At 38.5% G+C, this 14,033-nt stretch overlaps 1 protein-coding gene across 3 annotated transcripts in view; it reads left to right on the top strand.

Annotated features, from left to right (window-relative positions):
- Nucleotides 1-9,677, top strand: part of acss2 (acyl-CoA synthetase short chain family member 2) — a 20,049-nt gene extending 10,372 nt beyond the window's left edge. The window contains exons 8-19 of one of the 3 annotated variants that reach the window (XM_069725252.1): nucleotides 465-509; nucleotides 2,529-2,666; nucleotides 3,195-3,365; nucleotides 3,814-3,947; nucleotides 4,518-4,650; nucleotides 4,746-4,802; nucleotides 5,433-5,513; nucleotides 5,589-5,697; nucleotides 6,060-6,128; nucleotides 6,460-6,636; nucleotides 7,426-7,500; nucleotides 8,957-9,677. In XM_069725252.1, coding sequence (XP_069581353.1) covers nucleotides 465-509; nucleotides 2,529-2,666; nucleotides 3,195-3,365; nucleotides 3,814-3,947; nucleotides 4,518-4,650; nucleotides 4,746-4,802; nucleotides 5,433-5,513; nucleotides 5,589-5,697; nucleotides 6,060-6,128; nucleotides 6,460-6,636; nucleotides 7,426-7,500; nucleotides 8,957-9,084 — 1,317 coding nt within the window. In that variant the 3' untranslated portion in view covers nucleotides 9,085-9,677. Of the gene's footprint in view, nucleotides 1-461; nucleotides 510-2,528; nucleotides 2,667-3,194; nucleotides 3,366-3,813; nucleotides 3,948-4,517; nucleotides 4,651-4,745; nucleotides 4,803-5,432; nucleotides 5,514-5,588; nucleotides 5,698-6,059; nucleotides 6,129-6,459; nucleotides 6,637-7,425; nucleotides 7,501-8,956 lie in introns of all 3 variants that reach the window. The other 2 variants (XM_069725251.1, XM_069725253.1) reach the window with 2 other exon arrangements.
- The last annotated feature ends 4,356 nt before the right edge of the window (nucleotides 9,678-14,033 follow it).

The raw sequence follows: 14,033 nt of genomic DNA, 5'->3' as shown, positions 1-14,033 counted from the left end.
ATTTATTTTATAATAAATCTGACAACAGAGTGCCTTATTTAACTTTTCTTTTTTTATAGTAAGTTTTATAGTCTACGATAGCTTGCTTTAAGAGGCGTTTAGGGGACATGTTAATTGTAGCTACATAAAATACCTTGGGTAAAGTTCTCCCCTCTAAACTGCATGAAAATCAAAGATATATTTTTTATTATTAAAATGACACCCAACAAGAATTCTTACCAACTCTTCTGCTGTTTCCTTTTAAATTGACGTTGTCGCTGTATTTTTTTTTATTATTATTATTTTTTTTTTACTTAATCCTGAAAAGCTTCTAAAACTTCATCATTAATTTGACATTTGGGATCCTACATTTTTAACTTTGTGTTCCTTAATTTTTTTAAAAAAATTTTTAAATAACCACTTTCCCTCATTAACTTCTCCTTCCTTCCTCCTCCTCCTCCTCTTCCTCCTCCTCTTCCCAGCAGGACAAACAGGCAGGGAGAGTAAAGAAAACGCGTCCTGTCCCGCAGGTATTTTCATTCCACCTCCCTCCACTAAAACCTCCGTAACATCTTCGGTTTTTAAAGCGAAAATTCACCCGTCAGCAGAATTTGCAAATTTACTGCTGCAGAGCAACGAGAATAAATACACTCAAATTCTTAATCACTTAAAACAAAAAAAACATTATTCTGTTGTATTTCACAATTGATTGACACCTCAAATCTATGAATTAAAATATTTGTATCTCTGAAATTTGTTTTGAAATTATCATTGATTTATTGTTTTTGCCCAACAGCAGCAGTTTGTTATTCCTGTTTTTTTTGACAGTTCAGACCAAATTTTTACAAAATCTAAAAAATATCTTTGTTCAAATTTCATAAACGATTTAGATTTCTGCTTAATTTAAAGTCAAATGCTTTAATTTGAAACAATTAATAACATTTTGACATGGTGTATGTTTGTTTTTGTGGTACAGTTTGCAGGAGAAATGAAGTTTAGACCAAAAAACGGTGATTAAAAAAGAGCAACATAAAAGCTTAAAAAGTCACTTATTTTCTGAACTGTTGAAATTGATCAGAATAAAATGTGAATTCTGTGTAAATGTGCGATCTGGATTAACACCGTTTTCTCTTTGTTCTGGAAACTCTTCATGTTGTGGTTGTTCACTTATCTTTGACTACTAGTTTAGCATCTTTCGCTTTTCTCGCTAATGAAACTTGTAACACTTTTCTCTTTTAACGAATCGCCGGTACGAATTCGGGGTCCGTTTGTGTCGTTAACTAAAAGCACTTTGACTGTTTTAAACCCATCCATGTTTATGCATGTTAGTTTTATGCCAGTACAAGTGTTTGTAGCATCCTTTCTAACAACTTCTTGATTCTATTTTATTGTTTTTGGAAGCGCATTTTTGCAAAATTTTAGATTTTTCAATTTCAAATGTGTTTAAAAAACATTTTAAGCAGTTTTCCCCCAAAACTTTTATGCTGTAAAACAAAATTTCAAGCATTTTTCTAAATTTGTACTTTTTTCCTGTTTTTTCTTTAAAATTCTTGATGTTTGCAACAGTTTTTCTATTGATTTTTGCCGCGTTTTGTCCTCAATGAAGATTTATTTCAGAACGGTTTTTATCAGATTACACATTATTTGGATGTAGACTCAGATTCTAAGAAAATACAGCATTTTATTTGATCCGGATACAAACAGACTCCTGATTTTGTCTCTGAAACACTTTAACATCAACACAGACTTTGTCTCGGGTATCAGACGTAGAGCCGACGTGCGTTTCCTCTTTTCTCTGTAAATCTTCACACCTCTTATCTGAAAAAGTCACTCCACTCGTAAATCTGCTTTTTATTTTTCTCTTTCCTCGTCACATGAAGTTCAGCTCATAAATCAAAACATGTCCTAATCGTGGTTTTACTTTGTTTTTGTTCATTTAAAGTGATTAAAACCCGTCGGTGGCAACTATAAACACAACTTCCTGTTTAACCCTGAGAACAGCATCATGGGAGTTGTGACATCACACCTGGGTCCATTTACCGTCTGAAAGGAGCTTCTTCTGAATGTTTTTGGCTCAAAAAGACAAAATATTAACATGATTTATCGTCCATTCCTACATTTTATTTATTATTTTACTTCATGCTTTTGTTTTGTTTGAAGTTAAAACTGCACTGGAGGATATTTGAGCTGATTTTTTAGCTCTGATTTGTTCCTCTGAAATCATTCAGTATAAAATGTTTCTGCTTCTTCCCCGAATCGCGTCCTCATGATTTAAAACATTAAACCTGTCGTTCCGGATGTTGACCCAGCTGTGATTGACAGACAGGAAATAGATGACGATAAAACTAACGACTCTTCATCACTTCAATCACATTTCCAGTTTTTCCTCTCGTTGTGTCAAACTAACTTTCTTCCTTTTTGTTTTTTCGTGTTTTAGATCGTAGAGACGTTTGATGTTCTGAATGTTTACTGATTCATTAACGGGATTTTATTCGTAACTGTTTATTTCTACACGTGTGTGCGTTGGTCTTTTTGTTTTTCACCCTCAGGTCCCGTGGAACCCGGACGTGGACTTGTGTTGGCACGCTCTGCTGCGAGGAGCTTCAGACGAGTGTGAGCCGGAGTGGTGCGAATCAGAAGATCCGCTCTTCATCCTCTACACCAGCGGATCGACCGGAAAACCAAAGGTGAGGAGAAAACACACACACACACACACACACACACACACACACACACACACACACACACACACACACACACACACACACACACACACACACACACACACACACACACACACACACACACACACACACACACAGATACACTCAAATGAGAGAATTGATCCATCAGACAAAATAAATTTATTGAAATTAATTTCCAGCTGATGAAATAAAAACAACAAAGCAACAGTTGTTTGGCTCCAGATTTTCTGTTTTGTAAATTAAAAACGTTTCATATTTCATTGACCTCATTTCTAAAGCGTTTACAGCCCGTTTTATTCCTTTTTTTTTGTTCTCAACTCGTGATGTCGACTATTTTGTCGACTATTTTGACATAAAAAAATGTAAGAAAATGCAGTACTAAAAATTAAAACTGTTAAAAAAAGTTTCTTGGATGAAAGAATAAAGTCTAAATACTCGTTAAAATGAGGATCCAAATCGTCCCTCCGCGTCCTGCTGCTTGTGGTTACCGACTCCCGTCTCCGTCCGCAGGGTGTCCTCCACACGGTCAGCGGCTACATGCTCTACACCGCCACCACCTTCAAGCTGGTGTTCGACCACCAGCCCGACGATGTCTACTGGTGCACCGCCGACATCGGCTGGATCACCGGACACTCCTACATCACCTACGGCCCGCTGGCCAACGGGGCCACCAGCGTCCTGGTGAGGGGGCGGAGCCACCTCTCGGCTTCCTGCATGTACAAACGGCTACTGATTAACGAATCTGTCGGCGCCTTTAACGGTCCGCCAACAAAATATGCAAATAAATTGGATCGCAAAAATCAAATTTGCAGCACAAACAGTAAACTGAACCTTTAATATTAGTCGTTATTTTCCTGTAAACTCTTCACAGAAAAACATTTGAAGAAAACTGATTTATTTGTATTTTGCAGTTTTATCTGGTTGATTATCATGAGTTAGTTGAACTGTTAATCTTTTACCAACCTTTCAGCCTGACGAACCTGTTTCACCATTTTATGAACTAAATGAAGGATCATTTCAGCCCTAGTTTTAAATGAGTAAATATAATTATTGTACCGATCATTGATGCTGAAGATGGAGTGTTTTCAACGAACTTGAAGTCTTAAAATCTTTGTTTCCTGTGTCTCAGTTCGAGGGTCTGCCCACCTTCCCCAACGAGAGCCGGATGTGGGAGATCGTGGACAAATATCGCGTGACCAAGCTCTACACGGCTCCGACCGCCATCAGGCTGCTCATGAAGTTCGGCAGCGAGCCGGTGAAGAAGTGAGTCGATGTACATGAACTGTTTCCTTCGTTAGCTTTTATTTTGGCGGGACCACGTGTATATTTGCAGGCCCTTTTTTTGCGCATACGGTTTTACAGACTCATAAAACCAACAAATATTTTATAAATAAAAGTAAAAACAGTCCCCAAAAAAAAAATCTATAAAATTCAATTCAAAGTGAAATATTATGAGAAACGGGATACACAGTTTAAAACCAACTGAAATGTAAAAATAGACAACAATACATAAATATGTTTACATTTTATCAAGATTTAAAATGTTAAAATAAAAATCGCAAAAAAGTAAAACTAGCTAAAGTCTATAAATAAATAGACAATCTAATATAATAAATAACATTTGAGTTAAAAATGTCTTCAACTTGCTTTAAAAAAATTAAATTGGATTTTTAGAAGACATTAAAAATCTTTTATTCATTTCCTTATCAATAAAACTATTTTTTTTTTCAGTTGACGCATGTAAAAACTCTTTTGGGATCCACATCAGATGATTCTCACCCAAAAACCTTCTTCCTATATATTTATTAAATGTAGATAATTTATGGTCCGCAGGTACAAGCGGGAGTCCCTGAAGATTTTGGGGACTGTGGGGGAGCCCATCAACCCGGAGGCCTGGCAGTGGTACTACAACGTGGTGGGGGACAAGAGATGTCCCATCGTAGACACCTTCTGGCAGACGGAAACCGTGAGTAACAGCTCGAATCTCTCCGTGAATCATCCTGCTGTGAGCTCGGCCGCCCCCTGGTGGACAGATTCATTCCTGCGTTTGGTGTGTTTCAGGGAGGACACGTGTTGACTCCTCTACCTGCAGCGACTCCCCTGAAACCTGGATCGGCTGTGAGTAAATGATGCAGGAATATAAAGTAAAACCACAAAAAAAAAAATCAGGATGTCAACAGGATTATGAGAGTTTCAAGCTGCTTTTAAAGCTTTTTTTTTTTTTTCTTTTTGCGCTTTTGCAAACTGCAAATAAACATCTACAGTCGGCTTTTGCAAATTTAACTTCTTTCTGCTGCAGCAATTATTAGGTCTTTTTTTTCACCTGATTTTACAAACCTGTTTTTAAAATTTAACTTGTTTAATGATAATAATAACTGTATTCGTATGTCTATTTTCATACAAGAAATTTCAGCTCGAAGTTCTTTATAATAAGAAAATGACATGCAGTGTTTTGCATAAAAACATATAAGGGAACATAAACATGTTAAAATGTATTTTAAAAATACAATAAAAATAAATAAATGAAATACATAAGAAGAGATAACATTTTACACCAGACAAAACAATAATACAATTAAAATCCAGAATAATTAAATGATTTAAATTGAAGAAAAACCCCTGTAACATTAAAAACATAGAAATGATTGAATTTTAAAACACAATATTTTTCCATTTCTTTATCTTTTTTTTGGGGGGGGGGGGCTTCATAATTAAATCTGAAACAGTCCGTCTGTTTGTGTCCTCCAGACGTTCCCGTTCTTCGGAGTCGTGCCGGCCATCCTGAACGAGTCCGGGGAGGAGCTGGAGGGTCCGAGTGAGGGCTACCTGGTGAGGAAGGCTGACCATCATCATCATCATCATCATCATCGGGGCCTGAGATTGACCTCCCTGATCTCTCTGCAGGTGTTCAAGCAGCCGTGGCCCGGCGTGATGAGGACGGTGTACGGGAACCATCCGCGGTTCGAGACCATCTACTTCAAGAAGTTCCCGGGATACTACGTCACCGGAGACGGTGAAGAGACACTTTCATTCACCGCATCAGATTATCCAGATTTTTTATTTTTTATTTTATATCAGTCTTTATATTTGCTCCTTTATTCGATAAGTCGTTCAATACGTTTTCGTGATAATCGTAGATTCCCCTCTACATCTATCATGTAAAAAAAAATTTCCCCTCGGGGATTAATAAAGTATATACCTACCTACCTACCTACCTATCATTGGGTGCGATGTGCAAACCTCACCACTAGAGGTCACTGCACTGCCACACAACTCCTTTAGACCTTGACAATTTGCTCTTCAGATGTCTGATTGTGTTTGGTGTGATGTCGTGTGGGAAGGAGTTCATCACTGTTTAACTGTTTCCTCCGCCAGGTTGCCGTAGAGACAAGGATGGCTACTACTGGATAACGGGGAGGATAGACGACATGCTGAACGTTTCGGGTAAAGGAGATGCCGCGCATCTGTTACACATCTGTTACACATCTGTGTGTCCTGCAACAGATTTCTTCCTCTAACTTCCCTGTTAAAGGGAATTAATCACATTTATTTTCAGGAGTTTTCCCTGATCTCAATGGAGAGTCAGAGGACAGAGAACACTGAACTAAATATGTGATATGAGGTTAAATATAAAATTGACTTAACCAGAACTCCTTTTTTTTTTTTTTTTACATTTCAGTTTCTCGAATTGCTTCAAATTGTTGTTGTTCAGGAGAAAGAGACTCGTTTTTACTGCAAATTTACAACAATTAAATGGATTAACTGATCGCTGCAGGTCACCTGCTGAGCACGGCGGAGGTGGAGTCGGCGCTGGTGGAGCACAAGGCGGTCGCCGAGGCCGCCGTGGTGGGACGACCTCATCCGGTCAAAGGAGAGAGTCTCTACTGCTTCGTGTCTCTGACGAACGGAGTGACGTTCACCTGCACGCTGGAGGCGGAGCTCAAGAAACAAGGTGCGGTTATTTTCCCCTCGTCTTTAACAAGCTCGAGAGTTACTGGATATTTTAATGTTCCTGTCTGAGGGGGAGGAGCTTGTTTTACTATGTATATAATATATATAAACTATAAAACTCCACGACTCAAGCTTTCCGGAAATGTCAGCGCCTCGTACGTGTGACGAAGTGTCGCGGCGATAATCCACTCTGCATGAAGCGTCATCTGCTGCTTTTCATTTAATAATTCTCAAAGTCAAAGTCGCTTCCTAAAATACTGTACATCAAAATAAACAGCAGAACTTCCCCTCTCTGAAGATACCCATCATATCTAGACAATCTCCTCTACACAGTCATGAAAAGATATCTTTACTGACAATATTTCCTGGTGAGATACAACAACAATTTCATAAGATGAAATTGTTTTTTATTTCCTTGAAATTAAGGCTGACATAAAAATTCTTTTGGCATTATCAAATGAAATGATTGAATGAAAGATTTGGATAGCAAAGACTGTCCTGAAAAAAATGAGGTGTAGCATGAATGGTTAGCTCCTATAATAACCGAGTTATGAGCTTAAAAGTGAAGAGTTGTGAAATCACACTGAAAAACTATCCTGCAGGTCTAAAAAAATAAATAAAATGAGGACATTTAAGATCTTCTACACAAATACAAACAAAATAAACGGTGCAAAGAAAAGAAAACGGTCGCTGCGTCAGCGACTGGCTTTCTGTCATCTCTGCATGACCTTCATCACGAGCGCTCGTCTTCAGCGAGTCTGAGCTGGTTTGTGTGTTTTGGTGTTCACAGTGAGGGAGAAGATCGGCGCCATCGCCACGCCGGACTACATCCAGAACGCCCCGGGGCTCCCCAAGACCCGGTCTGGTGAGGCGGGTTTGATTTTTCATGTGTACAGTGAGCGGTGTTTATTGTGATTATTATCACTGAGTGGTGCAAAGGTCCTATTTATTATTATTATTATTATTATTATTATTATTATTATTATTATTATTATTCTCTGGAAAGAGTTGCATTTTTTTAAGGGCTCCAACGTGCTGAAATTTGGCACAGGTGTCAGTCGTGGTGAAATATTACGTATTCTACAGTTTCAGGCGTGGGCGTGGCCAAATGGCTCACCGCAGTTACTTTCACCTAAATGTACCGAATTTGGTGGAAATGTGTATCATAGCTAGATTGATCTGTTTTTGTGCCTTAAAGGAAATGAGGGTTGTTTTTTATTGAAGGATCTGTTCACCCAAAAACACGTAGTATTCAGTTGAACCAGGCTAAGACCCCGCCCAGCCATCTGACAGTGGAGAGGCGGAGGTGGTAATGAAGCCCATTTAACACCACAATGAGGCACCTTCTTAGGTTTGTTTTGTTTTTACTGACCCTGCTTCCTGTCAGGTATTTAAATTTTTCCGCAGAGAATAAAATAAGGATGTTTTCTTGGGTCAAAATCAAGAAACTTAAGCTGCAATACCAGCGAGTGCCACTAGAGGTCGGCTCCAAAAACCCTCTGGCTCCATAGACTCCCATTCAACTTCTCTCATCAAATCCAAAGTCAATAATTTTTTCCTCTTCTTCTTAATGAAAATTTTTTAACAACAAATAATGAAGCTTTCTTATATAATACAATTAGTAGTCTATCAAAATACAATAGAAGTAAAAAAGAAAAAAGAAAATTGGTGTTAGCAATATGATGCATTTTATGAATACAATGGCAAAAAAAAAGTGCAAAGAAAGTTGGGAAGAAGGTCGAGACCAAGCGGCGTCCAGCAGTGATGTCATCGTTGGTTTGTGAACGTTATGAATCCTCCAGTTCAGATTCTGTCCGTCACCATCTTGTTAGTTTGGAGCAGGAAGTGACCATATTTGGACGAGCTGGGGGAGGAGCCAGCGGTGGATCTGACCGATCTGATTGGAAACCTGACGATACTACGTCCCGCCCACCGATAGCTGTAACCTGACTGCACCACAGACCTGTCAATCAAACAGACACGCCCCCAAAAACAGGTCTTCTTGAATCTTCTTTTCTAATGAATGAGGGATTATTTTCAGATGGACCTCCAGAAAACTAAGAAGAAGGAGTGACTTTAGCTAACAACACCGAGATAACTGATGGACACATTTTATTCACTTTGGATTTGATGAGAGAAGTTGAATGGGAGTCTATGGAGCCGGAGGCTTTTTGGAGCCGACCTCTGGTGGCACTCGCTGGTATTGCAGCTGAAGACATTTCTGGATCGGAACCATTTTTCCTCGCTTTACAAAACAGCCTTTCACGTTGGAATAAGTGAAGGAGGCGTTCATTTCAATCACCACCTCTCCGTCTCTGCAGGTAAAATAATGCGACGGGTTCTCCGTAAAATCGCCTGCGACGAGCACGACCTGGGCGACATCTCCACGCTGGCCGACTCCTCCGTCGTTCAGCAGCTCTTCCAGAACAGATGCAGTACGGCGGTCTGATCTCCGGGATCCTCGCGGGGAGGCGCCAACTGCTGCCGGCGCAAAACCCAAACAGGGAAGAAGAAGTAGAAGAAGAAGAAGAGGAGGAGGAGGTGTTTCGTAAACTCGGTCTTGTCCAGCAAACAACCTTTTAGCTCCTGACGACCGGTATTTGAAATTAGATATTTCCCGCCTCTTTAGTAGAACCTGATTTTTAAAGAGTCGATAAGAAGCTGGCTGCTGTTAAGTGACGAGGCCGATGTTGTTTGTGGAGCAGAGGGAGAGCCGGGTGACACTTCTGCTTGTTTCCTACCAGCGTTTCAGCCATTAATGCGCATTAATATCTAACAAGTTAAAGTACTGCAGCACTGAAATATAGCCGGCGTGAAGCGCTGCGTCCGCCCGCCTCGTCGTCACCGACCCGACTCCCCTCGCTCCGCGATGCACAACCGATACATACACTGATAATTAGTTCGACGTTTCTACTAGTTCTAATTTCTGTTGAATTTTTTTTTCAACAACAAAAAAATGCAGTAGTCCTTGAGTCGTTTTCATTTGGACAAATGATCTGTTGGGTATTTTTATTTGTTTGTCTGCACGCTTTTATGTTATTTTTTTTTTTTTAAATTTTTTATGAAGTCGCCAAGAAGTCATCCGGCTCATGTGTCGGTCTGACGGAGACTTGGCAAAGTGTTGAGTCTCGTGTAGCTCGGACATGAAACGGTTCATAAAAGCTGCAAAAACCTGCTGCAAAACGTGTCAAGCATTTATCAATAACTTTTTCTTTTTTTTTAAACAAGTTGTAGGTTTAAAGGTCCCCGTATTTTAAATTTTTCTGGTGTTTTATTTGCAGTTTGGATCGCCGTAAAAAGATATTTTTCTGGTTTAAAGCACAGAAAAAAAAAAATCGCACATTAAGCGTCTGCAGCTCTATCAACAACAGGCTGTTTCGTGTCTGTCTTTTAGACGTAGTGACATCACAGACCCTCTCTTCTGATTGGCTGACTCTTTTCTGACTGGCATACGTCCAACCAACAGCTGTTCAGTCAGGACGACCGCTTATAACAGGTTGGACAGGAAGCCCATGACATATGACATTTGTGACATCACAAATTTACAGGAAGTCCAAATGGCACAGCATTTTTTTTTCTCGGACGGAATATTTTAACTTTTTCTGAGTATTAAAATCACCTAGGACCTGCTTCAGAATAATAATAATTAAAAAAAAAAAAGGAAATTCGAATTTACACAATAAAGGGACCTTTAAATTAGACTTTAAAGTGTTTGTCTGTTTAAGAAAAAAAAAAAAAAAAAAAAAAAGGTACCGAAGTCTTCTTAATGGCTGTAATCATGTATGATGTGATTTAAATTTGGGTACTATTGCAATCATCATCGGGTGTCTTTGGGTCGGACATCGGAGTATTTAGGATCTTTATTAATGAAAAGGATTAAAGCTGCCATCAGTCTGATTTTCTTTTATCTGCAAACATATTTCATGAAAAGACCAAATGTCCAACAAATGTAGTTTGTTTAAAAACATATTGATTTCCTTCCAATAAGTCGTTTTGTAGTTTTGAATCAACCAATATTAAAGCAGCAGGAAGTGATGTATGCGTAGGGGACAATTTCTTCTGCAGAGTAAATATTGATTCCCAGCATGTCTTCACTGCTGCATCAATAATAATAATAATAATAATGCAATTTATTACATTTGACTACTTAGTTTTTTGGACATTTGGCCTTTATTGTACCGATACTATGAGGGACAGGTGAATGAAACACAGCAAATTTGTTTTTGAACCGTCCAGGATTCGAATCAATGACTCGAACCACAGACCTCGAAAGGTTTCTGGTTTCCTCTGCGATTGTGATCGAAACGAATTAGAAAGCAGGACTTCATTTAGCTTTTTTTTTCTTTTTTTTTTTCTGTTTGTATCTCGATGTGCCAAGCGGAGTAAGAGTGGAACTGGGTTTATAAAGCTAATAGTTTTATGTAATAGTTCAACAAACAAAAAATAGCAGCTGCTTTTGTGATTCAGAAGAGTTTCTGTCTGTCTGATAACTGGTGAAGGAAAGATTTTTTTTTTTTTTTTGTTCATCAGATTTGTGTTGTATTAATTTCCCTGTTTGTGTCAAAGTGTTTGCGATGACAGTAAATGACTACTGCCTCTCATTCTCCGTCACCGCCTCATCCTTTAAACACCAAATCAACCAGTCACGCCTGCAATCATCCAGCAGAGCAGTTGAATGGTTCAGCTATCAGTATTTAATAATCTAAAGATTTCTAATCCTGTATTCATTTATTCAGACTCATCTCGTAGGAAATAAACATTTAGAAAGTGTTTTGTTTAGTGTCTTAGAAGAAGGATGATATTCAGTATTGGACAGGCGTATCCAAGTAAGCAAATCAAATGTTTACAGTTTTGGTTAAAATTCATTAAAATTGAAGTATTTGAAGGTCCAATCATCTCTAATATTCTGCAAGAGAACCAATAAACAACAGATGGAAAGGTCAAAGTTGTCATATTGACATTTTAAGGTGTATTGATGGGTTTGCGACATCAACTCGAGGCTTCGTTTTGATCTGCTCCCGTTTGCCCTGTTAAAGTTTCTGTAGTACAACATTAATATAAATTCAACACTTCCTGTTCCTGTGTCAAATTTTAAAAAACACCACGAGCCTTTCAGTGTACAGAAACCCGACATTTTTTATATAAAAATCGTACTTCCGTAAAGCGTAAAACAAATTCAAGACAAAAATGATCCAATTTGTTGACGTCTGTTTTCTTTCTTTTTTATAGACTAAAAGTTTGTTTAATTTTCACTGTTCTGTGAACATACTTTTGGATATAAATGTATGAAAATTTGTTTAGCTTTAAAACCCATATATGCATATTTATACAACATAAACATACAAATGGAGTCAAATAAATGTTCGTTTGTCTTATAATTAACATCTTTTAACAAATATTTTCCTGATCAGGATATGTAATATTCTTCAAATTTGAATTTGTAATAATATTTAATGTATATAGTATAATGTGGACAGAATATAGGAGAGGATATTTTTACGAACAATGTTGAGATATTTTTATAGTTGTATATTTTACTAATATTTTAAGTATTTTTCTAGATATTCAACATAAGTAACTGCTCATATTTTAGAATGTAGTAGTAAATGCCAAAATCTATTAGAATATGGATAGAAAAGTTCAGGACTATATTAGCCCAACATTTTTAAGATAGTTTTCCCTGATTTCTTTTACAAACAATTTCCCAACGTCTTGCTGACTTGTTATTCATTCATTTTTTTCCTGTATTTTCAATGTAACTATCTGATCATATTTTACAATCTAGGCAGTAAATATTTAATGTCTCAAAATATGGACAAAAAGTTGGTTACATCAATGTTGTAGTGGCGGTTTGTGTCCACCGGTGGCAGCACTGAGCGTCGCGCTTTTCCGTCTCTGCCCAGAGGGAAGAAGAAACCATGTGCCATCTGGGATCCCGTTCAGCTTTTACCCGCCGCCCGTTGGAAGCTTCCTCCCCGTTAGTAGTGACATTTATTTCTTTTACTTTGACGTTAATTCTGTTACCTTCTTGCTGTACTCGGGTCTTTGGTGACCCGTTTTCAAAACCATTTTGATCATAAATGTGTTATTTATTTGTCATTGAATTTCCCCAATTGACCGAAGATAACAATGACAACAACAACCAAATAAAATTCAATGATGGCAACTTACAGTGAACTATGGCTGGTTGAAAAGAAAATATAGCATTTATGGTCCTCGCGGGTCACAAATGACCCAGTGGTGTGACCACCCCTTCTCCAAGTTCAAAGCTCCACATGTGAGAATCTGTTCTAGCTAGACCTTTGGTTTGCATTTCCCTGACAAGACTACAACCCCCCCCAAAAAAAAAACGCTTACACACGCGCACACACACAAGTACATATGCACACACACACACACACACACACACACACACACACACACACACACACACACACACACACACACGCAAGTTCAAAGCTCCACGTGTACAGCTGTCCTAACTCGTCCTTTGCTGTTCGTTTCCCAACATGGGAACACAACAAAATCAACCACACACACCCTCTCCACCTGCTGCAGGGACAGCGGAGCACTTTCTCCAAAAGACTTCTCCAGCTCCGCTGTCACAAGGACAGATACAGGAGATCATTTCTGCCGACCGCAATAAGTCTGTACAATAACTCACCTCTGGCAAAATCCATCACACAACAATAACACTGTTGTCTGTGTTTCTTGGTTGTTTGTATATAATATATATATAGATATATACTGTACTGTATATACTGTGCATTTTATATTTAATATTTTACATTTAATATTTGTTTTACTGCTATTTTATTGCTTTTTATTATTCTATTATTATAATCTTATTGCTTCCTGTATGCTGCTGTAGCGAAAAAAAATTTCCCTTGGGGATTAATAAAGTAACTACCTACCTACCTACCTACCTACACACGTTCAAAGCGCCATGTGTACAGCCGTCCTATCTCGTCCTTTGCTGTTCGTTTCCCAACATGGGAACACAACAAAATCAACCACACACACACACACACACACACACACACACACACACACACACACACGTTCAAAGCTCCACATCTGTGCAGCTGTCCTAACGAGTCTTTTGCTGTTCCTTTACCGACACAGGAACACAACAAAAACAAACACACATATGCACAGACACACACTCGCACGCACACACACAGACACACACACACACACACACACACGTTCAAAGCTCCACGTTTGCAGCTGTCCTAACGAGTCCGTTCCTGTTCCTTTCCCAACATGGGAACACAACAAAACAAACTCACACACACACACACACATACACACACATTCAAAGCTCTACATGTGTGAAGCTGTCCTAACTCGTCCTTTGCTTTTCCTTTCCCAACACAACAGAAACAAACAAACACG

This window comes from Brachyistius frenatus, unplaced genomic scaffold (assembly GCF_029030835.1).
Source record: "Brachyistius frenatus isolate BFR_SWC_R1_liver_20210118 unplaced genomic scaffold, ASM2903083v1 Contig_417, whole genome shotgun sequence".
NCBI classification, from domain to species: Eukaryota; Metazoa; Chordata; class Actinopteri; family Embiotocidae; genus Brachyistius; species Brachyistius frenatus.
This window is presented reverse-complemented; position numbering and strand designations above follow the sequence as displayed.